The 27474-nt window shown below is 43.8% G+C and overlaps 1 protein-coding gene and 1 pseudogene across 1 annotated transcript; one reads left to right on the top strand and one right to left on the bottom strand.

Moving 5' to 3' along the window:
* Window positions 1–336: 336 nt before the first annotated feature.
* LOC119049931 (40S ribosomal protein S27-like) lies at window positions 337–5972 on the top strand (annotated as a pseudogene).
* Window positions 5973–13574: 7602 nt separating this feature from the next.
* On the bottom strand, window positions 13575–26482 carry TAP2 (transporter 2, ATP binding cassette subfamily B member). The gene is made up of 12 exons (XM_037146061.2): window positions 26339–26482; window positions 25421–25920; window positions 25219–25333; window positions 20306–20436; window positions 19912–20117; window positions 17278–17475; window positions 16950–17078; window positions 15488–15676; window positions 15131–15304; window positions 14787–14946; window positions 14368–14504; window positions 13575–13998 (listed from the first exon to the last, which is right to left on the bottom strand). The coding sequence occupies exons 2-12, from the start codon at window positions 25911–25913 to the stop codon at window positions 13819–13821; spliced, it is 2112 nt and encodes a 703-aa protein (XP_037001956.2). The 5' UTR covers window positions 25914–25920; window positions 26339–26482; the 3' UTR covers window positions 13575–13818.
* Between the last annotated feature and the right edge of the window lie 992 nt (window positions 26483–27474).

Raw genomic sequence — 27474 nt, 5'->3', positions numbered from 1 at the left:
CCAGTGCACAAATCTTTTTTTGGTTTCAGTTGTGTTCTTATCTTCTTGAAATAATAAAGCGTAATATACTGAAAATGTTGTGTATTTTCTTCCATCTTCAAAATTAAAATGGCTACACAAAAATTCACCAATTATGATTTTTTTTAAAAATGCACACTGATATGGCAGCTGTCAAAATACAATCTAAAAAAATTGTGAACTAGCTGAATGTGAACACAAAAATGAACTAGCTGTATTTCTATATACTAACAATGAACTCCAAGCACCAAAATTTTAAAAATACAATACCATTTAAAATTACTCAAGATTTCTGGAAGTGATTTCCATTATAAGAACATGACTTCCACTAACAACCTCCTTCATCCCTCTCCAGAAGAAGAAGAAACACCAGAAGAAGCTCCTGGTGCAGAGCCCCAGTTCCTACTTCATGGATGTGAAATGCCCAGGGTGCCATAAAATCACCACTGTCTTTAGCTAGCACAAAGGGTAGTTTTGTGTGTTGTGGCTCCACTGTCCTCTGTCAACCTACAGGTGGAAAAGCAAGACTGATAGAAGGATGCTCCCTCAGAAAGAAGCAGCACCACCCTGGCTGGTGTGGCTCAGTGGACTGAGTGCCAGCCTGAGAACCAAAGTGTCACTGGTTCAATTCCCAGTCAGGGCATATGCCTGGGTTGCAGGCCAGGTCCCCAGTTGGGAGCATGTGACAGGCAACTGATCACTGCACATCAATGTTCTTCTTCCTTTCTTTGAAAAGACAAATTACAGGCTATTTGCAAATCACAGAACTGAAAAAACTAGTACATAGATACAATAAAGTTGGTTCTCCATATCCATGGGTTCTGCATCTGCAAATTCAACCAACCATGATAAAAAATGTTTCCTCCAAATTGTACACTGTAGTTAAGCTTACAATGATTGCACCTGTACTGAACATGGGCAGACTTTTTTTGTCTTATTCCTCAAACAATGTAGTGTAACAACCATTTACAGAGCATTTACATTGTATTAGGCATTATCAGATGATTTAAAGCATATGAGAAGATGTGCGTAGGTTATATGAATGTACGTAAGTTATCTCCCACATGGTATAATCTTGATTGTTCTCAATTAATATCTTGATTTGATAGCTACTAACTTCACCTGGTCTACCAGTTGGTCTACAACTGGTCTACCATTGGTCTACCAGTCTACCAATGAATGGCTGTACCATTTTATATAAGGAACTTGGACATCGGTGGATTTTGATGTCTGTGGAGGGTCCTGGAATAAATCCTCCATGGATATCAAGGGATAACTGTATGAAGAACTTTCAAAATTCAACAGTAAAAGATAAGCAATCCATTAGAAAGTGGGTAAAAAGATTAAAGTGAGATTTTACTGAAGAGGATATATAGATGTATATAATAAGAGTATGGATATGAAAAGATGTACATCATTAGCAATTAGAGAAATGCAAATTTAAGCTAATATAGGATGTCACTACACACCTATCAGAATGGCTAAAATTATACACAGGGACAACACCAAATGCTGGTGCGGATGCAGAGAAATGGGGTTACTCAGACACTGCTGGTGGGAACGTGATATGGTGCAGCCACTTGGGAAGCTTCTTTAAAACTAACTATGCCACCGCCACACAACTCAGCAGTTATATTCCCGCCCACTTATCCCAGAGAATCAAGGATTTGGGATCACACAAGAATGTACACATGAATGTTTATAGCAGTTTCATTCCTAACAGCCAGACACTGCAAACAAACGGTCACATATATATCATGAAATCCTACTTGGCAATAAAAACAGACAAACTGGAGACACAAGTGACAACCTGGCTGACTCTCCAGGGAATTAGGCTGGGTGGAAAAAGCCAACCCCAGAAGATTATATACCATATGATTCTATGTATATAACACTTTGAAGTGACACTATCATAAAAATGAAAAAGGATTAATGTTTGCCAGGGGTTACAGTGGGGTGGGAAACAGGGGGACACAGGTGTGGCTGAAAAAGGGCAAAGTTTGTAAATCAAGGTGATGGAAATGTTCTGTCTCCACCACATCAGTGTCCGCACCCAGGTTGGAACAGTTTTCAAGATGGAACAGGGTAAAGTGTACCAGGGATCTCTGTATCATTCTTATCAGTGCATGTGAACCTACGATTATGTCAAAATACAGTCAGATCTCACTTTATTGTGATTCTGATACTGTGTTTTCATCAACACGGAAGCAAAACCCTCCCCCAGTAAAAAAGATTACAACTCACTGAAGACTCAGTCATGGTGAGCATTCTTTAGCAATAAAGTATTTTTTTAGGTTTTCTTTTTTTTTTTAATTTATCTTTAGAGGGGAAGGGAAGGAGAGAGGGAGAGAAATACCAATGTATGGTTGCCTCTTGTGCATCCCTTGCTGGGAACTGGCCTGCAACCCAGGCATGTGCCCTCACTGGGAATCAAACTGCAATCCTTTAGCGATAGAGTATTTTTTCAATTAAAGCACGTACATTGCTTTTAGACACGATGCTACTGTATACTTCACAGAACAGTACAGTGGAAACATTCCTTTTACATGCTCTGGGAAACCCAAACATTCACGTGACTTGCTTTGTTGAGATACTTTATTGTGGTGGTCTGGGACCGAACTTGCAATATCTCCAAGGGATGCCTGTGAAAGCTTTATTTTTAAAAGTATATTAAAAATATTTTCAACTTCCACCAAGATGGAGGCATAGGTGGAAACACTTTGCATCCTTGCACAACCAAATCTAAAAACAATAAAGTTTTAACAATAATAAACATAACCAAACCACACAGAAAATTAACAATATGAAGTCAGAAAATCATGAGCCACTCAGCTAAACCGGTGAGAGGGGCGAAGCTAATAGTGGACTGAGTTGGGCAAAAAAGATCCCCAATTGGGGCGGTGCCCAGGCAGCTGAGGGCACGGATCCCAGGTGGGGGCTAGCTAAGGACAGACACAGGGAAGAGGCACCACGGCTGGCTGGCTGCGGTCAGTCGCGCATTTGCCCACAGATAAACCAGTGAAGAGGTGAGCATTGAGACAGACTGCGCAAGCCCCAGTGCAGGGCTGCAGGTGCGCACATTTGCGCTCAGATAAACTGGCGGGGGTGAGTGGTGAGGCAGACTGGGCGAGTGGAGAGGACCGCCATTGCTTCCTCTCTGACCCCACCCCCACAAACAACGTCACAAACCAGCGACTTGGGTGGTCCCACCCTAGTAAACAACTAAGGCTCCGCTCCTCATCATTAACAGGCACAAACAGATAAAAACATGGCTCAAGAACAACTCAGAGCCCCAGAGCCCATAAATCTATGCGATGAAGAAACAGCCAAACTTTCAAATGCACAGTTCAAAACACCAGTGATCAGGATGCTCACAGAACTGGTTGATTTTAGTCACAAATTACAGCAACATATGAAGGCTAAACTAATTGAAATGAAGAGAAATGCACAGGAAACCAATAGTAATAGAAAGGAAACTGGGACTCAAATCAAAGGAGTGGAGCAGAAGGAAGGAAAAAATGACCAAACAGAAAAATAAGAAGAAACAAAAATTCAAAAAAAATGAGGAGAGGCTCAGGAACCGCCAGAACATCTTTAAATGCTTCAACATCCGAATTATAGGGGTACCAGAAGAGGGAGAGGAACAGTCACGAGCAGAAACCTTATTTGAACAAATAATAAAAGAGAACTTCCCCAATCTGGCAAAGGAAATAGACTTCCAGGAAATCCACGAAGCTCAGAGAGTCCCAAAGAACTTGGACCCAAGAAGGAACACACCAAGGCACATCATCATTACATTACCCAAGATTAAGATGAAGGAGAGAATCCTAGAAGCAGCAAGAGATAAGGGGACAGTCACCTACAAAGGAGTTCTCATCAGATTGTCAGCTGATTTCTCAAAAGAGACCTTACAGGCAAGAAGGGGCTGGAAAGAAGTATTCCAAGTCATGAAATCCAAAGATCTACATCCAAGATTGCTCTATCCAGCAAAGCTTTTATTTAGAATGGAAGGACAGATAAAGTGCTTCTCAGATAAGATCAAATTCAAGGAGTTCATCATCACCAAGCCCTTACTATATGAAATGTTAAAGGGACTTATCTAAAAAAAAGAAGATAAAAAAGATGAACAATGAAAGGACAGCAAACTCACAGTTATTAACAACCACACCTAAAACAAAAGCAAACTAAGAGGACAGTTAGATCAGGAGCAGAACCGTAGAAATGAAGATCACATGGAGGGTTAGCAACAGGGAAGTGGGAGAAGGAGAAGGGGGAAGAAGGTACAGGAAATAAGTAGCATAGATAGTAGGTAGAAAATAGATAGGGGGGAGGGCAATAATAGTAGGGGAAATATAGAATCTAAAGAACTTGAGACATGTGGTCATAAACTAAAGGGGGCAATGGAAGGGTATGGGTGTGCAAGGTGGAGGGCAATGAAGGGGGGAAATAGGACAACTGTAATGGCATAATCAACAAAATATATTTTTAAAAAAGAAAAAAATACTTGTTATCCACAATAAATAAATATGCACACTACTTCACTGGTGGGAGCAAATACAATAGAATTTTTCTTCACTTCCCTAAAGGAACACAGGCTTTGATGGGTAGGTAAGGTAGGATTATGATAATTGACCAGGAGACCCAGGAATACTTGAGTGATGACTTATCAAATATGCTGTGATTCCCTCAGGAAAGCTTGACCCATAAATAGTAATAGCAAATTGTCAAAAGATTTACTCTGTAATTAGCTGGTCAAATCCCTGATGTCCAATAGTTTTATGGTAAGCTTCTCTGCAGCATGTACCCTCAGGTTAGGTCTCTTGTTCCCTCTTAAATCCCACTGTGCCACTAGCCAACTGTAAATCCTAAAGAATTAAGAACATCCAATGCCGTGGGAAGAAGAAAGACGATTAGGTCACAAAGGGATTCTGTTCAAGGCAACAGAAATGGATTCAGAAAAGAGAAGTAAAGTGCTACTATGTAACCTTTTAATGTAGTGTGACCACCCCCCAAACTTACTAAACATGCCCTGCTCTGGAATCTGACCAATCAAAATAATTTATTCTCTTGAAGATCATGACAAATAAAGGAAAAGATGGAGAGAAGTAGAAAACATCCTCAGCTCCCTAGGCACATGGGAAGCTATACCTCCTAGCCTTCTGGGACTATGTGACTAGTTCTAGCTAACAGTTAGTGGGGAGAAAAGGTTCTTAGTCAAAAAATGAAACAACCATTGCATGATTCTTCTTCTCTTCCCCTCCCAAGTCAACCAAGACAGCCTTGTGTTGAAATGTGGAGTCAGAATATAAAAGTAGTCTAATTAGCTGAGTCATCATGAAGGGCAGCTACCCAGAGAATCACCCAAGCCTACAACTGATGCTGTGTGAATGAGAGATAACTGTTGCTTAATTAAGGTACTAGGGGTTGTTTGTTACCACAGCCTGGTCTAACTTGACCTGACTAATATAGGAGAGGAACAAGGATGTTGACCCACCCCAACCACATACCTCAGGTAGATTTGAATATTCATGAATAAAATAAATCTGTCCACAAACCACAAAACAGTAGACACTGTGCAGAGCACATGCCTTGTGATTGTGAATACTTCTTCCGGAGGTGGATGGCTGTGTTGCTCCCATTTTGGAGGGCTTGTGTGAAGCTGAGTAAAATGGCAGCAGACAGAAGGAGCTCAAGCCACTGAGTTTTAACTTCCCCCCTTCTTCCCCACACCTACTTTATTCTTTCCAGTATATGTTAGCTCATTTGACAATGGAGAAAAACATTTGACTTGAGGTTGAGTGAATGAGGTTATCAGATGTAACAAAAGCCTGACAGGGTGGATGAGACAGAAGTCGAAACCTTTTCTGTTCCCTGCAGGCAGTACCTTGGCTGGGCTTCTGCAGCTGCTCTCAGAGACCAGGGGGAGTGGAGAAAAATTGGGGGCTACGGAATAGAGATTAAATGGAGGCTCGCATTTGGATTTAGAGGGAAGAGAAGGAGTTGTCAGATGGTAAGGTGTGGTGAGAGGAGACTAGACGATATGGATGCTGATCCCAAAAGTTAAGAGGACTGCTCCTTCTTACTTCTGAGGTGAATGTTTCCAAGGTCCATAAACACTAAGATCAGACTTGCCTACATCATTATAATAATACCTAATATTTGCTGACTACTATTACAAGTCAGTTTTCTAAGCAGTATATGACTATGTGAGGATGAGGGAGAGAGAAAGACAGAGAGGAAGAGAGGGAGAGAATCATCACAGCAGCCCTTCACGGTAGATGCTATTGTGACCCCATTTTGTAGATGAAGTAATGAAAGAATGAATGAACCAAAGGTCACATCACAGTGAGTCCATAGGCTGTTCTCATTCCCTTGCACTGTACTTCTCACCCTGGAAAGCTTTATTTCTAAACTTCCACGTCTCTAATGATAGAGTGTGCAAAGAGGCAAAATAACTGAAGGTTTTTTATTATAACTATTTGGTGTTAGGACAGACCTCCATCATATTCTCTCTTACAAAAGGAAGCCAGTGGTCTTGTGTGTCACAAGCAGGATGGCACAGTCTATCTGTAGGAACTAAGAAGAGAGAACAAAAACAGCCTGTGAACCTCCCCTGCCAGTGGCCTTTGTTGAGTCATTTTCCACACTTAGTGTCAGTGTCTACAGTAGAAAGATCTGGCTCCCCAGGCTTATCAGAGAGAATGTGCAGTTCTGGGGAGACAGCCAGTAAAGGAAGAGGTTATGGCCTGGTTCCTTTTTCCCCCATTTTTGAGGTTGTGTTCTGCTTGTACAATATGACCTTGGGAAAAAGGTGGGGCATTTTGATCTCATCCTGCCTGACTTCAGCCAAGAGCCCTACCTGGTACAAATACAGGCTTTCTGTAATTTTTCACTCTGGCTCATGTTTTGTGTTTCTCTTCTTCTTTCTCTCCTCATTCCTTAGGGAGTGAGAGGACTTGGGTGTGATACATGTGGTTGTTTCTTTTTAGTGGTAACAGATACGTCTCCCTAGTACCTGATACAATTACCCCATTCAGTTGCTATTTTGGTGACCTTAAATTTGAAATAAACTGTTCATTTAAATTTGTGTTTCTCTTTCTACACCCTTATTACCAGAAACATAAGCTGCCTTACAGAAGTTAGAAAAATATTCTGAGATACTAGACAGGATATTAAACATATCTTTAGAAAACACTATGTGTTTCTAAAGCTACAGTTTAACTGAAGGGATTGTACAAGAGGCTAAGAATATTGCCAGTTCAAAGCCCTAAACTGTCCCTCAGTGGTGACTGGTGCTCCAAACCAGAGGGACATGTCACATGAGGGGAAGGTGAAAAGAAAGGGTGTAAGAAACAGCAGAAGTAGGTGGAATTTGGGGTGTCTGGAGCAAACTCATGATCTCACCCAGAGAATCCTTTTGGGCACTGAGGAACTAAAGGTTCTGGGTTCTGATCAGCAATCTCCTTTGATGTGATGTCTGACGAGGATCCACCCATGCACTGATTTGTGTGTATTACATGACACCATTCTCCTGTGACGGTTTCATCTGTCACCTCACCCTGGGAAAGTGAATGTGTGTAGCCTTTTGTCTTGCCGATGTGTTCATTTGAATTCATAGTTCATTTGAACTCACAAGTTCACCTAGTTTGGTGAACTCAATAGCCACTGAAATTATAATATTATGAACTTCAGAAAGGTTTTCTAGAACAAACTCAATTTGGTCCTGATGAGTTTTTTCTTAACCTGTGCTAGATTCTGTCTGCAATATTTTTAGCACTTTTGCATCAATATTAATAATTTATAATTTTTGTGTATTGTCATAGTTTAACATTAATATTATACTTACTTCATTGAAAGAATGCTTTTTATGCTATTGAGCCATTTAATTAGAATTGGAATTATCTTTTCTTCTTTTTAAAGACTTTATTACATGCCCTAAGTATCTAGGGATAACTCTTTTACACTTTCTCTTTTTTTCCTATGGAAATTATTTTATTAATATACCTCTGTAGGGGTTGGTTTTTGTAAAGAGTTATATTGAGTAAAGAAGTCTCTTCTGATTTTTCCTTTGTTTCTGTATTTATTTTGTTCTTGTCATTTCTTATTTTCTTTACTTGCAACTGCTCTACTGTTTTTATGAAACTCATCTTACTAAAAGACAATGTTAAAGTTTTTGAATGTATGCATTATACTCTTCTTTAGTTTTCTAACTTTTTAATTTCTGCTTTTATTTTTGTTACCTACTCCTGCTTCCATTTGGTTGATCTTGTTGTTCTTCTCACTTAATTCACTTTGTTTCATTCTTTTCCTTTCACTGATGTAAATAAGACTATAGATTCTCCTCTGAGTACTGCTTTAGTTATATCTCAAAATTTTCAAAATGTGATTTTTGTCATTTTTCTAGACTTTCTTAGTTTATTTTTAAAATTTCTCTCTCTGGTCAAGAGAGAGATTGTTTTTTTAAGTTTCTATGTGAAAGCACATTTATCTTTTCTGACCTTTTGTGAAAGAGAGCATTTATTGTTTCTGATTTTCTTATTATTATTTACCTTGTTCCATTATGGTCAGAGAATAGTACCTATATCATTCCTACTTTTAGGAATTTATTGAAGTTTTTGTGCCATGAAAACTGGTCTATTTTTTAAAGATTATATTTATTTACTTTTAGAGAGAAGGGAAGGGAGGCAGAAAGAGAGAAGAGAAACATCAATGTACAGAAAATAATAGATCGGTTGCCTGTCCCATGCCCCCAACAGGGGTCCTGGCCCATAGCCCAGGCACATGCCCTGACTGGGAATCGAACAGGCAACCTTTCAGTTTGCAGGCAGTGCTCAATCTACTGACCCAAGCCAGCCAGGGCCAAAGTGGTCTCCTTTTATTTTGTTTTGTTGGAACTTGAAAAGTTGTGCTCTCTACTTTCAATGAAGAAACTTTGATATACACTTGTATAATGTTCTGGTGACTTCTTGTCATCATCATGCAATGATCACCTTTGTCTCTACAATTGCTTTGCTCTTAGACTACATTTATTTTATTTATTTTTAAGACTTTATTCATTTATTTTTTGCAGAAAAGGAGGGAGAAAGAGAGGAACATCAATGTGTGGTTGCTTCTCACGCTCCCTCATCTCGGGATCCAGCCAGCAGCCCAGGCATGTGCCCTGACTTGGGAAACCAACCAGTGACCTTTTGGTTTGCAGGCTGGCGCTCGATCCACTGAGCCACACCAGCCAGGGCATTAAACTATCTTTCTAAATATCAGTGTGACTTCACAAGCTGTCCTCTGTTATTGTTAGTGTTGTATATCATATTAAATGTTTTATTTTAACCTTTCCATGTCTTTAGGGTATTTTTTGTGACTCATGTGAAGAGCATATAACTGGACTTGGTGATATTATTAATACAATCTGAGAATTTTTTAACTCCTAAATTTAAGCTATTTACATTTATTGTGATTACCAAGTTTTCTGGATTTGTTTTCATTATCATACATTTTGCTTTTTATTTTATGTTCTTTCTTTGCTTCTTTTTTCCTCCTTTCATGATTTATATTAAATTAATTAAATGTTTAAGTAATCTCTAATGTCCTCCTACTGGCTTAGGGGTTTTACATCCAATTAGTTAAGAGTTACCCCTGCACTTTTACCATGACAACTTGACAACAATTGACTCAAGTTCATCGATACCTCTCCCCTCCTTCCAAATAAGACAAAAACTTTATAACACTTTTACTTTACTGCCTCATTCTCATGTCATTTGTGATTTGTCCCTCTTGTTCTTAAATTTACCAGTCATTATTGCTAGTGATTTTTATAGTCACAGTCATTTCTCATTTTGCAGTTTAATTTGCCAACGTCAGACAGGTTAGTCATCGCTGCTGTTTGTTGTTGTGTCTGTGTGTGTTTTTCATCTTTGCTGCTTGGATCTTAATTTTTCCCTCCAAGTTCTTAAGTTGTAATAAAAGAAAATCAAGTGACAACTACAGTATGATGCTACTTTTTATCCAGAAGACTGGAAAAATCTAAAAAGTTAGCAAAACTGTTGGTGAGGATGTGGGGAGACAGAAAACCTCATATTGCTGATGGAACTGTGCAGTCGTACAATCTCTAGGAGGGCAATTCTGCAGTATCTGTCAATATTACTAACATAGTACACTTGGCCCTGGCTGGTGTGGCTGAGAGCCAGGTCCCCCATAGAGGGCATATGAGAAGCAACCACACATCGATGTTTCTCCCCCTCTCTTTCTCCTTCCCTTTCTCTCTGTCTAAAAATAAATAAAACCTAAAAAAATATGTATATAGTACACTTGGACTCAGCGACTCCCCCATCAGGGTCTCACTGTTGTGAATTTCTTGCACATTGTGTTTTACAAAGTCTATGCAAGACATTACTTATAAGAGTGAAAATTTTCCAATAGCCTAACTATTCATCAATAGTAAGCGACAGGTTAAATGAAGTACAGTACTACTACTTTTTTTAAAAAATGTATTTCTAAAATCTAAAAAGTTAAGCTCAGAACAAGGAATTCAGGGAGTTGCTACGTGTAAAAATAGAATGCAAGCGTATACACACATATATAATTAAATACACATTAAATTTCTCTGGAAGGATACCATAAAGCTCCAAGCATGGATTACCTCTCAGGGGGTGTTGGCACACTGTGGAGAAGGATGGCAGTGAGACTTTCTTCTGTACACCCTTTTGTGTCTTAAATTCTGTACCACATTAATATATTGCCTATTGGAACAAATTACTTCTTTTAAAAAAGAGAACAATAGGAGGGTAAGTGGATGCAGGAGTTATAGGCAACTGTTTTGAAGAGTTTGGTTGTAAAGTTGGGCAGAGGTCACTTTTTCCTAGTCTGTGACCCAGGCAAGTTCGTCACGTGTCTAAATTTTCATTTTTCTCATTCCCAGAATTGGGGGCAGCAATACCTGCCACATAGAATTACCTTCAAGATAAAATAAGACGATATAGTCAGGCACTTAGCACAGCAGTAGCACACAGGAAGGACTCAGTAAACGATTGTTATTGAATTATTAAAGTTCGCAAGTCCATTAAGACTCTAGGTAGAAAACCCAGGATTTCCTAGAACCGCTAGATGGCATCAGACTCAAATAAATGGTGTTCCTTTCACTCACTGAGCACCCAAAACAGGGGAGATACTTATTTTCTTTACTCCCTAAGGCCTTTCTTTCCCCCAAATTCCGACAACTCCACTCTTTCTCTTCTTGATTCACCCCTGCCATTTGGTGGCTACCCTACTCTGCTAGGGCGCAAAGGACTTGAAATTCAAGACCAAGCAGAGCAGATGAGGTGGGGGTGTTTGGGGCTACAAAGAAATGAGAGTTTCTTAAGTTTACTCCTTTCCATTCATATTTTCCTTTGGAAAAAATAAAACATGAGTGAGCGAGGAAGATACTGAATGTTAGTGGCAAAAGTAAGAGAAAATCCAGTGGTGTAATGGGGATGGGGGGGGTGATTGAGAAGAACTAGAACTCTGGGACAACAGCATCACTAACGCTGGTGGTTACAGATAGACCACACCTGTAGGGTTTGTCTGTGAAGGCTGACCACCTTGACTGTCGGGAAACATTTTTCTGGGTCCCTGACATGAGGTGTACCTGGCAGTTTCTCCCGAGATGACAGAGTTGGGGGACATTTCAAGACCCCAAGGTCTGCTGCGTCTTCCTGCACTGCCATCGATGCCCAACTTTTCCTCCCAGCTCTAGTACCAACTAATTAGCTGTGTCATTTCAGGCCACTGTCCTTTTCTACAACGTAAGATTTGACTGCTTGCTTTATTATTTTTATGAGGCCTTCCGGGTTGAAAGGATTCTAAGTCTGGGGGTGTAAATGTGCTGAGGGTGTCACAGAATTTTAACAGATCATCTCCCACGAGGACTACATAGTTTCCATGGTTGGGAGATACAGGAATTGTAATTCTCACCGTATAAATACAGGAAGGACATTTGGTGGGAAGGGGAAGGAACCAGGCAAGCCCTGCCCCTCTCCAAAGGTGTATTTCACCTGTGTGACAGCTGAGAGACAGAGACGCGGAGCTGCAGGGTGCAAGCAGGATGAAGCAAAGGCTTCTGTGCATAAGGAGCTTCTGATCCTGCTGCCTGGTTGCCAGGCAGAACAAAACCCCACACAGCGGCAGCTCTGGCTAGTTCATTGCTAGCGCTGGAAAGTACCTGCTATTTCTGGGAACGTGGAGTTTCTGTTCCTAGAATAGGAATCTTTGATAGTAAGTCCAACCCTGTAACCAGTTAGGTGTACAGCTTTGGATTTTCATTGGTTGGTACATGAAAGGAGGGTTAAGAATGAGGACAGTAGAAGGAGATTTATTCATTTATCCAACATTTATTATTGTCTACTATGAATTGAGCCCTGTGCCAGATAGTCAGATTATTATGATATATGGCCTAGTGTGGACTCTGAGGTCAGGCCTGGATTCAAACTCCAGCTCTCCCACTGTGTAACCTTGGGGAAGTTATTTAATCTCTTTGAGACTCAGTTTCCTCATCTATATAATGGGGTTAATAACAATCAACTTTCTACAATTAAGGACACAAAATGGTAATACACAAAAAACGCCTAGCATAGTTCTCACTCAAGTTAAACTCTATAAACAGTAGCTTTATAAAGCTATTATAAAGGTATCATATAGCTTTAAAATCTTTTTTTAAAGATTTTATTTATTTATCTTTAGAGGGGAAGGGAAGGAGAGAGGGAGAAAAACATCAAAGTATGTTTGCCTCTTGTGCATCCCCTGCAGGGAAGTGGCCTGCAACCCAGGCATGTGCCCTGACTGGGAATTGAACTGTGATCCTTTGTTCATAGGCCCACGCTCAATCCACTGAGCTACACCAGCTAGGGCAATTATTATCACTTTTTTAATTTTATTTTTTAGGGAGAGGAAGAGAGAGATAGAAACATCAATTTGTTGTTCCACTTATTTATGCATTTGTTGGTGAATTCTTGTATGTGCCCTGACTGGGGATCAAACCTAAAACCTTGGCATATGGGTAAGACGCTCTAACTAAATGACCTACCCAGCAAGGGCCTATTATCGATTTTTATTAACACTTAATTATGAAACTATATTTTGCCCTTCCACACCCTAGCTCCCAAATATAAGACACTGTTGGGAATGGGGAAGGGTACAGAAAGGCAACCTCATCAATATTCATGTCAAACTGGCTAATATTGTACTCAGACAACAGATAAAAGACTAATAGGATAGCCAGCAAAATAGTAACCGTGATATCTCTGGGAAGTGAAACAAAAGTTAAATTTGCTTCTCTGTACGAATGTGTGCTATTTATATACCGTGTTTTGGGACCATAAGACGCACCTAGGTTTTAAAGGAGGAAAATAGGAAAAAATGTTTTGAAGCAAAAAAGGTGGTAAAATATTTAATTACATAAATAACATAATATTTCACAGAAAGCTGGATGAGCTACATTTGGACTATAAGATGTACCCTTTTCCTCCCAAATTTGGGGGGAAGGTGCATCTTATAGTCTGAAAAATACGGGTAATAAGCAAAAGTGTTTTAAAGTACATTTATTATGCACAGTACACTACTCAGCACCAGGCACAGCTCTGTTCACTAAGGAAGGAAGGTCCTTCCTTGGACACAGATGGCAACCCCCTCTCCCCATGGACAAAGGCTCGCATGGTCCAAATCTCCATCACAGAACAACCAAGTACCCAGAGGCACAGCCCCAGGGAAGCTCAGAGCGGAGCTGCTGGGTCAGGAAGACGGCCATGAGAAGGGCCAGTGTCCAGGGCCTCAGTCCTCCAGCTGCTGCTGCACCAGGCGGGAATAGAGGTCCTGTCCCGCCATGAGCTGGGTGCGCTCCAGCAGCTGTCCCTGCCTGAGCACCAGGACCTGGTCAGCTCTCTGGATGGTCTGCATCCTGTGTGCGATCACCAGCATCGTCCGGTCCCCACGGGATTGCCAGTCCTGCAGCTGAAGAGGGAAGCGGGAGGGCTATAGTGCCTCAGGAAGAGAGAACAGGATGGACACCACACCCTCACTGGCCCACCTTCTTGTTTAGGGTTCAGAAGGTGTGAAACAAGAGAAGGTAGGAGAGGGGAAGATAAAGGGCTGCACCGCCCTCCTCCCGCTGCACGGTGGCAGCTGGCGGGTGGTTAAGGCAGGGATGCCCATGTGGAACTGTCCCCACAGCACCACATTCTCCATTCCACTTCCCACCACCAAAAAGGCAGACACTCCTTCTGCTAGTGGGCCACTTGTCCCCTCACTGCCTGGTCCTGCAGAAGCTGGTCCTTCAAATGTGATGGTCCAGGCCCCACTGTTCTCTGCCCCAGTACTCACAGCCCGCTCACACTGGACGTCCAGGGCACTGGTGGCTTCGTCCAGGATGAGGACACGTGGGTCCCGCACAAGGGCCCGAGCAATGGCCAGACGCTGTTTCTGTCCCACCGCCAGCAGGTTCCCCTTCTCCCCTACATCTGAGGGAACCGGCAAACACCCTTTTTCAGACACAAGTAACCATGATGACACTGTCCACACAAGCAGGGACAAGGGCAGATAGTATTTCCACCGGCACAAATAGGATGGCCCTGGGTAAGGTAGGAATGGGGTTCGCACCTGCCGGTGGCCCCAGCAGAGCTCCTGGTGTTGGGGAGGGAGGCACTGGGAGCCGAGGAAAGGGTGAGGGAACAGCACACACGGAGTTACAGGGACACAACCCTCACCCAGGAATAAGCTCGTTTCTGCTTTAACAGAGGTACCTGTATGTAGCCCATGCTCCATCTCGTCAATGAACTCATCTGCTCGGGCCGCCCGGGCAGCTGCCATCACCTGCTCGTCACTGCAGCCCGTCAGCCCGTAAGCAATGTTGTCCCTCACAGAACCTGAGAACAGCACAGGCTCCTGTCCAACCAGGGCCACCTGTGCAGGGAACAAGAGCAGGGGACAGTATGTGAACCCCCTCAGCAAGGTCCTCCTGGCCTCCTTTCCTACCTCTTCCTCTACCTCCTCCAGAATGGACTCTGAGTCTCCGCCCACGGATTTCCCGTGCTCTCTGCACTTGCTTCTTCTCTCCTCTCTCCTGTCCTTCTTCCTCACCACTCACCTGTCGGTGCAGGTACCGGTGTTCATATTGGGACAGGGGCTTCCCATCCAGCAGCAGCTTCCCCCCAGTGGGCTGGTACAGGTTCTGCAGCAGGGCAGCCACTGTGCTCTTCCCAGACCCATTGGGCCCCACCAGTGCCGTCACCTCACCGGGACGCAGGGTGAACGACAGCCCCTAGAAAAGCCAGGAAAGAGTAAGGGACCTCCCTCTCCTCCCTCAGGCCCCCTCCCCTTCTCCTCCTATCAGAGGTAACATCAGCTTCTCAGAAGCAACTGATCTACAGGATCTGATGCCTGGTCACAGGTAAGCAGCAGGGAGTGAGGGCTCCTGTTTCCTCCCCTGGCCTCTTCCAGGCACCTTGAGCACAGGCCGGTCAGGGCGGGTGGGATAGGCAAAGGAGACATCGTGGAATTCCACCAGCCCCTGCACAGTGGGAGGTTCTAGAGTCCCCGGTGGAGGCAGGTTTGGCTGCCGGTCCAAGTAGCGGAAAACCTTCTCGGCAGCCCCGACGTTGCTCAGCATGTCCCCGCACATGTGCACCAGGGTCTGGAAAACAGAGTGGAGGGTCAACTAACCCAGCACAGCTCCACCAGGAACCAACTTCCCCACTGCTCACACATGTCTGCCACACCTCACCCCAGCCACACTTCCCCTCATCCAGAAAGACTCTCCACTCTCAAATGTGCAGTTTGGATGACATTTAAAAGTAGCACCAACACCCTGCCACCCCATCCCGACTGCATGGTACCCTCCCCGCACAGTGTGACTTTGACCCCCGACCTTCTCAGTCACTGTTCTGAGTTCCCAGGGCACAGGCCCAGCCTCCCTGAGGAGATGGGGAAGTCCTTAAAGGCAGGTGCCTCCCACAGTTCTCTACACACAGGAGATGTTTAACAAATGTCTGGGAAATTTATGCAATAGATGTAACCAACTATACTGAAACCTGGTAAATATAGAGGAACAGCCGAATGCTCATTCTGCCTTTCCTAGTCCAACCGCATGAGTGGATAACCAAGCAGTAGATGAGGGTTGGTAGGGTCCAGCCATTTTTGCAGCCTTAGTAAGTTCATGGATCTTAGTAAGTTCATTGGGCGCCGTGGCTGATGCCACCAGACACACACAAGAAAGAGATCAATGCAGTACATACTTGTATTGCATGTATGAGACAAGTGGAAATTTGACCCTATTTGATGAATTTTTAGGAACTTGTTAACTTTTCAGGTGTGATAATGGCTTCATGGTTATATTTTTAATGTTTACATTTTTTAAATACAATATTTACAGGTGAAATTATACCCGGTATTTTCTTCCAAATAATATGGGTGGGAGGGAAGAGGGTGAGGGTACAAATGAAAGCAGATTGGCCATGAATTGGTAATTATCAAAGCAGGTACATGCAGATTCATTATAGTTTGTCTCTTTTTTTCCTTTTTTGCATGTTTTAAACTCTTCACAACACCGTGAGCTGGCATTTTGCATTTTTTAAAGATTTTCTTTATTTTTAGAGAGAGGGGACGGGAGGGAGAAAGAGAGGAAAAGAAACATCGGAGTGCGAGAGAAACACCATCGAGCTGCCCACAGGCCGCCTCCTGCAAGCCCCCAGCCAGCGACAGGGGATGGGACCCAGCCTGCAGCCCACGCACGTGCCCTGACTAGGAACAAACCAACAACATTTTGGTTTAAGGGAGGCTGCCCTACCCATTGACCCACACCAGCTGGTGTTTGTTTTATACTTTTAAATGAAATCAATAAAGCCCAAGGCCCAGATGCCAGAGAGAAAAACAGGGACAAAGAGAGCACGCACAGGCTCCCAACTCACCCGCACATAACTACCTGCGTCCTCCTGGAAGAGCAGAAAGGAGAGCAGGCCGCCCTGGGTGAGGTGCCCGGCCAGGATCTGCTGCAGCCCACAGCTCAGCATCAGCACCTGCATCCCCAGGTGCAGCATCTGGAAAGGACGAGAAAGGAGGGACTGAGAAAGACTCCTCCCATTCCTTCCCCTCCCTGCTCTCCACCAAGCTGAGCAGCAGAAACCTAGGACGGTTTCCTGGAGGTTTCCCCAGCTTTCCCGGCTTTCTCGGCTTCCTGACCCTGCCCTCTTCCTGGGCCCTCCCCTGCCCCCACCCCCAGCCACTCAGCCTTCTCACCCTCCGTAAGAGCAGGTAAAGGGCTCGTTCCAGGTCTCGTTGCCACCACAGTTGCCGGCATCTTTCAAGGGCCTCCTCATAGCGACAGACTTCCTGCTCCTCAGCCCCAAAACTGCGCACCGTCTGCAGCCCTCCAACTGCCTCCCGCACCACCTGCCCGGCCTTCGCCACCGCGTCCTGGATCTCCAGAAGCACCGCCTGGAAAAGCGGGGCGAAGATGTATGTATGGCTTCACTCTGCAGAAGGCAGCGAACCTTCCATTCCATTCCAGCCCGTGGATGCTCCCCAATCTACCTAAGACCAGAAAACTGACTTCTTTCCCTCTTCCTCACATTTATTTTCGGGAGGAGTAAGGAGAGTGAAGGAGGGAGGGAACAAATTATCACCGAACTCTCAATGCTAGTTAATGTAGGAGATGCACAGTATTTCTTTTTGCCTTTATTAAAGCTAATTCACACCACCCCTGTGTCTGAATGAAAAGAGCAGTTCCCCAAGGAGCCACAGCTGGTTAACAGAAGGTGGAGATGTAACTTTAAAGGGATCAAAGACCCAGCCCTGAAAACTAAAACTATAAAACTCTTAGAAGAAAACAGAGGGAAAGCTTCATGACACTCGAGTTGGCAAATGTTTCTTGAATATGACACTAAAAGCAGAGGTAACAAGATAAAAAGAAATTAGACTTCATCAAAATTAAAAACTTTTGTGCGTCAAAGGGGCTCTATCAACAGAGCAAAAAGGAAATCCATAGAACAGGAAAACATTTGCTTATAGCTGTTAAGGGGATAATACATAAGATATATAAAGAACTTCTACAACTCAACAATTGAAAAACAACCCAATTTAAAAATAAACAACGGGCCCTGACTGGTGTAGCTCAGTGGATTGAGCGTGGGCCTGGGAACCAGAGGATCGCGGTTCGATTCCCAGTCAGGGCACATGCCTGGGTTGCAGGCCGGTTCCCTGCAGGCTATTTCCCAGCAGGGGAAGCACTAGAGGCAACCATACATTGATGTTTCTCTCCCTCTCTCCTTCCCCTCTAAAGATAAATAAATATTTTTTTTAAATGAACAATGGGCTTGAATAGACATTTCTCCCAAAAAGACATAAAAATGGCCAATAAGCATTTGAAAAGATGCTCAGCATCACTCATCACTAGGGAAATGAACATCAAAGCCACAACGAGGTATCAGCTCACAATCATTAGGATGCTTATTTTAAGTGACATATACATTATTAGGCCCTTAAAAATAGAAATCCTGCCTTTTGTAGCAACATGGACCTTGATGACATTATGCTCAGTGAGATAAGTCAGATAAAGACAAAAACCATGTGAGCTCATTTATTAGTGAAATCTAAAAAAAAAAAAAAATTCACCCAATTGAAAGAAAAAGATATCGATTTGTGGTTACCAAAGGCAAGTGTGGACAATAGGAAAATTGGATGATGGTGGTCAAAAGGTACAAACTTCCAGTTAAAAATAAGTAAGTACAAGAAATGGAATAAAAAAACACAGAAGGTAAGTGTTGCAGAAGGATGTGGAAAAATTGAACCAAACCCTGTGCATAGCTGGTGGGAATGTAAAATGGTGCAGCGCTGTGGAAAACTGCGCGGTGGTGCTCCAAACATTAAAAATAAAGTTACCATGCAATCCAGCCATCCTACCCCTGGGTACACGCCCACAGAATTGAACACAGGGATGCAAATAGATACTTGTGTGTTTATGTTCACAGTAATATTATTCACAACAGCCAAAAGGTGGGAGCAAGCCAAGTGCACGTCGACAGATGGCTGGGTGAACAAAACCTGCTGTCTGCACTGACGGAATATTATTCAGCCTTAAAGAGGAGAAAAACTCTAACACATGCGACCACATGGATGAACCTTGAAGACCTTATGCTAAATAAATGTCAGTCACAAAAAGACAAGTATGTATGAACCCATTTATAGGATACTTAAGTCACCAAATTCACAGAGACAAAAAGTAGAATGGTGGTTGCCAGGGGCTGGACGAGAGGGAATGGGGAGTAGTTGTTTAATGAGCACCAAGTGTCAGCTTGGGAAGATGAAAAGAATTCTGCAGATGGATGGTGATGGTGGTTGTACGACAATGTGAGTGTATTTAATGCCACTGAAATGGCACTTTGAAAAATAGCTTACAAAGGTAAATTTTACATCATGAACCTTTTACCTCAAATTTTTTTAAGAGAGAAGGTGGAGTAACATTCAGATTCAGGTTCTACTGACTTCATGTTCTACTTTCTCTGATTGGAGAATCTGAGAAAGACTATAAAGGGGAAAACTTTATAATCTGATTATAAAGGGGAAAACTCTATCTAAAACCCCTCTAAGATGGCATTTTTAAGCTTTTGTGGGGAAGGTATGTACGAACACCTTTGAGAACCTGATGACAATTATCGTCTCCCTGGAAAAACGTGTCTTCCTCCTTCCTTCCCTTTCTCTCAAACACACACACACACACACACACACACACACACACACACACACACACTCTTGCATACGGCCCCAGGGGTCCTGGACCTTCTAAAGCCTGTCAGAACTACTGCTCTAAGGGCTGAGAAGAGAAGATCTCCAGGACCAATTCTTCTCTGGGGGTTCCCTAACAGCCACATGTACCTGATGACGGACATTGTACACCTTTTCAGCCGCTATCGCAAGAGGCACATCGAGCAGAGACAGGAGGGTGAGTCGAGGTGACAGTCTGAACATGAAGCCGTACAGTCCCAGCACTTTCACCAGGCTTCGCAGGAGCACATTGGCATTTAAAGGAAGCCAGGAGCTCATCAGTTTGGTATCGGAGTTCAGCCGTGAATTCAGCTCCCCTGGGCAAGACATAGCAGACAGGGAAACCCTGTGCAACTAAACCCTCAGAAATCCGCTCCAGACCTTCCCCTCTGACACAGCCCCCTCCTCTGAGCAGCCTCCCTCACTTGCAGAGAGACAGGTGCAGGTGAAGGGACAGGCTGTGTGCAGGTGCAGGGGAACCCCACACCTGGACTCCAGGTCCCACCTGTCTTGGTCTCCTGGAAGAAACCGAGGTCCTGGCGCAGAAGGGAGGAGAAAAGCTGCTCTCGGATCCGCAAGTTGACTCTGGACATGGTGAAGGTGAAGCAGCCTCCTCGGCAACCTGCGGATAGTGAGCTGCAGAGTAGGGAGGGGACAGGAGAATGAAGGGGATAGAGAACAGAGAGTGAGGGAAAAGAAGAGGAAGCACAGAATGAAAAGAAATGCAAAGTCGGGGGAAGTATACCATGAGAAGGAGAGAAACAGGAGAGGGAGCGTGGCAAGAGGGGCAGAAACAAACAAAGGAAGAAAAAAGGGCATGATGAGCTCTACATGAGAACAAAATCCTAACCCCTAACCCAGACAAACTCACCAGTATTTATGGAGTTCACTCTGTGCTAGACACAAGGGGAAAATACAATAGAAGTGAAAGACACTGTAAATAGAAACAGGCAGTGCTGACAAGGCCCCCCCCCAGCTAGCCCTCCATCCAGGCGTCCCTGCTGCCTTGGTCCTTTTACTCCCCAACCTCAAAGTCCTTCTTCCTAGTCCTGGACACTTCGGATACTTCAGGTACTTCACTGTGTGAACCACAGCAACAAACTCTGCCCCACCAAACTCCTGAGCCCCGGTCATGCTGTTCCCCATTAGAGGAGTCCCTGAAACTGGACAACTCCTCTTACACCAACCAGATTTTTACAATAAAATGTGAAGGAAAAATGTGAAAACATGGAAGCAGGTATTTTATAAAATATAGGTTTCTTATACAAATCTAGTTACTATATTTAGAAGACTATGAGGAGATAAAATGATGGTGTGGACTTTGGTGATCAAAATGAGAATGAAGAGAGAGGACACAATGAAGAAAGAAAACTACAGACCAACATCACTGAAGAAAATAGATGATAAAATCCTCAACAAATATTGGCAAACCAAATCTAGCAATACGTTAAAAAAATCATACACCAAGATTAAGTGGGATTCATCCCAGAGATGCAAGGATGGTACGATATTCACAAATCAATAAATGCAATACATCACATAAATAATACAAAAGACAAAAACCACATGATCATATCAACAGATGCTGAAAAAGTATTTGATAAGGCACAGCACCCATTTACGATAAAAAACACTCAAGAAAGTAGGAACAGAGGAAGCATACTTCAACAATAATAAAGGCCATATATGAGGAATCTACAACTAATATCATACTCAAGAGTCAAAATTTTAAAGTTTTCTCCATAAGTCAGGCATAAGACATGGGTGTATGCTTTCACCACTTCTATTCAATGTAGTATTGGAAATTCTAGCCACAGGAATCAGACAAGAAAAAGAAATAAAAGGCATCCAATTTAGAAAGAAGGAAGTAGAGCTGTCACTGTTTGCAGATGTCATGATAGTGTACATAGAAAACCCTACAGACTCCACAAAAAAACTACTCAACTTAATAAATGAATTTCGCAAAACAGTGGGATACAAAGTCAAAATTCGAAAATTGAAGGCACTTTTGTACACCAACACTGAAACATCAGAAACAGAAATTAGGGGAAAAATTCCATTTACCATAGCAACAAGAAAAATAAAACACTTAGGAATAAACTTAACCAAGGAGGTAAAAGACCTATACTCAGAAAACTACATAACACTGAAGAAAGAAATTAAGAAAGACACAAATAAATGGAAGCATTTAACATATTCATGGACTGAAAGAACATCACTAAAATTCCCATACTACCCAAAGCAATCTATAAATTCAAGGCAATCTCTATCAAAATACCAATGACATTTTTCACAGATATAGAACAAATATTTCAAAAATTTATATGGAACCATAAACAATTCTGAATAGCCTCAGCAATTCTGAGAAAGAAGAACAAAGCAGGAAGAATCACAATACCTGATATCAAACTATATTACAAGGCCACTGTAATCAAAATAGTCTGGTACTGGCATAAGAACAGACACATAGATCAATGGAACAGCATAGAGAGTCCAGAAATAAAGCCATGTCAATATGGTCACTTAATATTTAACAAAGGGGACAGGAACATAAAATGGAGTAAAAAGAGCCTCTTTAATAAATGATGTTGAGAGATTTGGACAAGTACATGCAAAAAAATGAAACTAAACTACCAACTTATACCATACACCAAAATAAATTCAAAATGGATAAAAGACAAATATAAATCATGACATCATAAAAGTCCTACAGAACATAGGCAGGAAAATTTTAGATATCCCACAAAGCAATATTTTCACCAATACATCCCCTAGGGCAAGGGAAGGAAGGACTAAACAAATGAAACTGCATCAAACTAAAAAGCTTCTGCGCGGCTTAAGAAAACATCAACAAAATGGAAAGGGAACCCACTCTACTGGAAAACATATTTGCCAATGATGCCTCAGACAAGGGTTTGATCTCCAAAACGTATAAAGAACTCACACAACTCCACACCAAGAAATCAAACAATCCAATTAAAAAATGGGCAAAGGACCTGAACAGACATTTCTCTTAGGAAGACATACAGAGGGCCCAGAGACACATGAAAAGATGCTTAGCATCACTAACCATTAGAGAGATGCAAATTAAAACCACCATGAGATACCTCTTCACACTGGTCAGAATGGCCATTATTAATAAATCAACAAACAAGCGCTGGCAAGTTTGTAGAGAGAAGGGAACCCTAGTACATTTTTGGTGGGAATTCAGACTGGTACAGCCACTGTGGAAAACAGTATGGAATTTCCTCAAAAAACTAAAGATGCAACTGCCTTTCAGTCCAACGATCCCACTGCTGGGACTATACCCCAAAAATCCTGAATCACCAATTCAAAAGAACCTATGCACCCCAATGTTCATAGCAGCATTATTTATAACAGCCAAGTGCTGGAAAGAGGGTAAGGGCCCATCAGTAAATGAGTGGATCAAAAAAAACTGTGGTACATTTACACAATGGAATGCTATGCAGCAGTAAGAAAGAAGGCGCTCCTACCCTTTGTGACAGCATGAATGGATCTAGAGAACATCATGCTGAGTGAAATAAGCCAGGTGGTGAAAGACAAATGACATATGATCTCACCTGTAAGTGGAACCTAATCAACAAAATAAACAAGTGATCAAAACAGAGTACGAGACAGTAAAATTAAGAACAAACTGACAGTGACTAGAGGGGAGGAGGAAGGGGAATAACGGGACAAAGAAGGGGAAGGGGCAAGCAGAAGAACAGGAAGAGAGGACTCATGGGTATGAACAGCCGGAGGCGGGGGGTGGGAGTTGACTGTGGGAGTGGGATGGGGACCAGGTAGGGGTGAGCAATGGGGAAAAAGGTGGGACAACTGTAACTGAATAACAATAAATAAAATGAAAAATAAAATAAAAATAAAAATAATGGCCCTGGCTGGTATGACTCAGTAGATTGAGTGGCAGCCTGCGAACCAAAAGGTCACCGATTCGATTCCCAGTCAGGGCACATTCCTGGGTTGCTGGGTCAGGTACCCAGTGAGGGGAGCACAAGAGGCAACCACTCATTGTTGTTTCTCTCCCTCTCTTTCTCCTTCCCTTCTTCTCTCTCTAAATATAAGTAAATACAATCTCCTTTAAAATTGTTTTTTAAAAGAATGACAAGAAGGGAGCTACAGGAGAAACATTTTGGAAACAGAAATGACAGGGCTGGTTTTGACTATGAGAAAGGCATTGGTGTTGCTGGTGCTTATAGTGTAGGATACTGATGGTCTCATAAAGGGGAATAAGGAGATGAAGCCACTTCCAAGAAGACCAGGAGGGAGTGTGATGTAGTTGGAGCTCTGGGTATGTGGAGCATGAGATGAGAGTGGGCTGTCCAATGGGGCTCTCAAAGAGGCAGCTGGATTACAAGACCAGAGCTGGGCAGGGAAATATGGACTTTGGAGTCACCTACAGAAACGAACATTTTCCTCAATAGGAAAAATGTTCTTAAAGGTAAAGGACTGAGTCATGAGAAAAGTCCATGTTTAAGGGTCCAGAAGAGAAAAGCTCACCTGAGTAGGGAGAGTAGGTTGGGAAGTAGAAAGGGAGTTCAGAAATGCTAACTTGAGAAAGAGATCAATAATAAGAGATTATTCTAGTGCCAAATGCTACAGAGAAACAAAGAGAATTGAGGACCTATTTTTTAAGTTTAATTTTAATACAAACTTCTGGGTAATTGGTTTCAGCAAAAAGTAGCAAGAATGAAATGACGACACGATGAAGAAGAATTGGTTTCTGTGACACTCTGAATGAAGTATGACCCTAAAAGGAGAGCTATCAGGTTCTAGGGGGAGGACAGGGAGGTACTGGCAGGACCCTGAGAGTGAGCAATGCCTTGAATTTTGCATCCTAGGTGCCTCACTCACCTCATCCCAGTCCCAGCCTTAGTTAGTTAGGTAGCTGACAGCAGATTCCTGTCTAAAAGGAGAGGAATAGCAAATGAAGTGGAAAAGAGAAAAGATGCATCAGGGAACAACTTCACAGAGTCACAGGAGAGTCAGGGGGAAGGCCAAAGGAAGAAATACGCCTACCCTAACAAGAGGATAACTTTGGAAACAAACTTAAGGTGGGAGGTAGAAGACAAAAGAGAACTGGAATTTCCTGGAGACAAAAATGTTAAGAAGCCACTGAGAAACATTTCATTTGATACATGAACACCTTTTGTACCGCATTCACTGTATTTGTACTACAGTAATGCAATGTAAACTTTACAGATGGTGAACAAAAATGGAGAATGAAGAAGTGAAAGAGTGAATACATGAAATAGAATGGTGAATAAATAAATACATGCATGTTTTAGTGTTAAATAGTTTGTGCTTTGTGCACAAAAGCATCTGAAAACAGAGTTAGGAGTGTGTGGGCCCCTGTAAAGATTTGGCTCTTAGCAAATAACCCAGTCGCCCATCACTTACCTCCCAACAGAGAAGAGACACATGAAAAAGATGGCGCTGGTGAAGGCTTCGGGGTCAAAATCACCTCCCAGGATGTCAATCACTCGACCAGAATAGTAAGGGATTAATGTCTCACCTGAAAGACCAAGCAGGTTGAGAAATGAATATGCTGGTGCCAAGCACCTTTCCCACCTCCAGTTCCCAAAGCCTTCTCCTGACTCACCCAACACAGCAACCACAAGGAAGAAGAAGGCAGCGGTGAGGAATGGCAGGTCTGGCCTGGAGAGCCTCAGCAACCGCCACATCAAGGCTTTGCTGTTTTCCTGGCCCTGCTCCCTCTCCGGTGCTCCTGGAGGGCTCAGCACGGCCCACACCGCCCAGCTTAGCGCTGCAGCCCCGCACCCGACCAGCAGCCAGCTCCATGGGGCTGAAGCTACTCTGACTGGGGGGGCACTCAAGGCCCCGGGGGTCAGGGCCCTCAGGGAGACATACAGGGGAGTCCCCAGGCAGAGCGGGGGCAGCAGTGTCCCCACGAATCCCAGCAGTCCCCCCAGCTTCAGCAGGCACCACAGCCCTCCAAGTCGCAGGGTCCCCTCCAGCCACAGGCCTGGAAGCCCTCGGGGTAGCAGAGCCCCCAGAGTCCCCCGAAGCAGCCAGAGTAAAGCCGCGTCCGTCAGCAGCAGGGAGGCCCAAGGTCTCAGGTCAGGGAGCCGCATGGTGTGACTATGGGATGGAAGGTGAGAAATTATAGAGGTGAAAGCCCGGTCCTTGCCCCTATGCTCCCGACTCCCACTCCGCCGAATCGCTTTCTCGCCTTAGCTGATCCTATCCTGAAAGCTCCCCTAGGTATCCCGTGCTCATCAGTACATCCCTCTCCCGACAGATGGCGCGCTGCCCTTCCGAGGGAGCGGGAGAGCCGGGCCCACCGCGGCCTCCAGCGCCCCGCCCCACACCTCCCCCACCTCCCCCACCAGCCCGCGCGGAGTTCGGAAATGTCAGGCGGTCCCTGCCCCGCCCCCTACACCTCCCTCCACCCACCACCACTGGGTTCCAGGGGTATAGGGGGCAATGGACGCGGGGTGCTGGCGGGTTGGGACGTGTCCTGGTAGCACACTCCAGGTTTCCATCCGCACAAACTCACTGGCGGCTGCTCCGGGGCTGCAGCTCCGGAGGTCTTCCAGTGAAGCGCTGAGGACTGAGCTCCGGCTCCCGCTCCCTCTGTCTCAGCCTCCCTTCCTCTTCTGTCCGCCCACCGCGCTCCCCAGCGAGCGCGTCCCCGCGCCACCACTTTCGCTTTCGCTTCCCGCCGGGGCGGGATGCTGGGCCACGTGCGCAGCGCGGGGACGAGTGGGGCGCGACACCCGCAGACTCTGCACGCAGGCCTTAACCGCTTGCCGGCACTTGCCAGACCCTGTTGAGTATCTCGTCCTTGGCAACAACTGTTACTCTAGTAGAAAACTATCGCAATTTTTAAAAATTGTCACGAAGTAGAATAAAGCTAGAACCCGAGAAGCGCTGGGTTCTCTTACCTCGATGTCTAACTACCTTAAGCTTTGAACCTGTTTTGAAAAGTGCCCTCCTCCCTACCCAAACTCCAGTTTTAGGGTCTTGGGGTAAAAACAGCCAAGTTCTGAGCGGAAAAATACATAGGGTCTCCTAAGCAGAAGTCAGCAGCCAGGGCCTAGGATTTCCACTTACAGATTTGATGAGAAGGTCCTGACCCTCAGTCACCCTCAACGCAGCACCTTGGGCAGAGCCGGTGTTCAGGGGCCACTAGGCGTGTGTTCCAAATTACGTTGGAGCACCTTCCGCACAAGGCAATAGACTTGGTTTCTTGGTTTGGTTTAACACTGACTAGAACGGTCATCAAGGTTCCCTAGGTCCTGCCTGATCTGGAGAGCCTATCTATGGCGCCAGCAGGTTTGTTGATTCCAGAAATGACTCTTCTGGTTGAAACAAAGAGGTGATCACTGGGATTCCGGATCCCCCTTTGCAAATGTTATTGAAATGACTACCAGTGAATCACTTCAGATTGAAGATAATGGGGGAGGGGAGAAATTTAAAGTGGGGGATTACTAAAATTTCCCCACCCCTGCCCATTCTGGGAATTTAAGGGTCTCTCCCTAATGAAAAAAACTTCATGCTCAGCTACTTCCTACTTTCAAGTTCTTCCTTTTACTAACTCTCCTGAGAGGTGAATTGTCCATGTTCCAGCCTAATACAGAAAAATCTCAATATTTTTCTCATTTTTCTAAACTTACTTTTCCCTCAGAATCT

This window comes from Artibeus jamaicensis, unplaced genomic scaffold (genome assembly GCF_021234435.1).
Source record: "Artibeus jamaicensis isolate MK-2021 breed Jamaican fruit bat unplaced genomic scaffold, CSHL_Jam_final contig_601, whole genome shotgun sequence".
Lineage (NCBI taxonomy): Eukaryota > Metazoa > Chordata > Mammalia > Chiroptera > Phyllostomidae > Artibeus > Artibeus jamaicensis.
The sequence above is the reverse complement of the archived record's forward strand: the minus strand, read 5'-3'. Positions and strand labels throughout refer to the sequence as shown.

Coding starts and splice junctions, on each gene's coding strand:
- TAP2 (XM_037146061.2), bottom strand. CDS start 25,913: ATGCGGCTCCCTGACCTGAGACCTTGGGCCTCCCTGCTGCTGACGGAC. Junction 20,437..25,218: donor TGTCTCTTCTCTGTTGGGAG/GTAAGTGATGGG, acceptor CCTACTCTGCAG/CTCACTATCCGCAGGTTGCC. Junction 14,505..14,786: donor GGAGCATGGGCTACATACAG/GTACCTCTGTTA, acceptor CGGTTCCCTCAG/ATGTAGGGGAGAAGGGGAAC.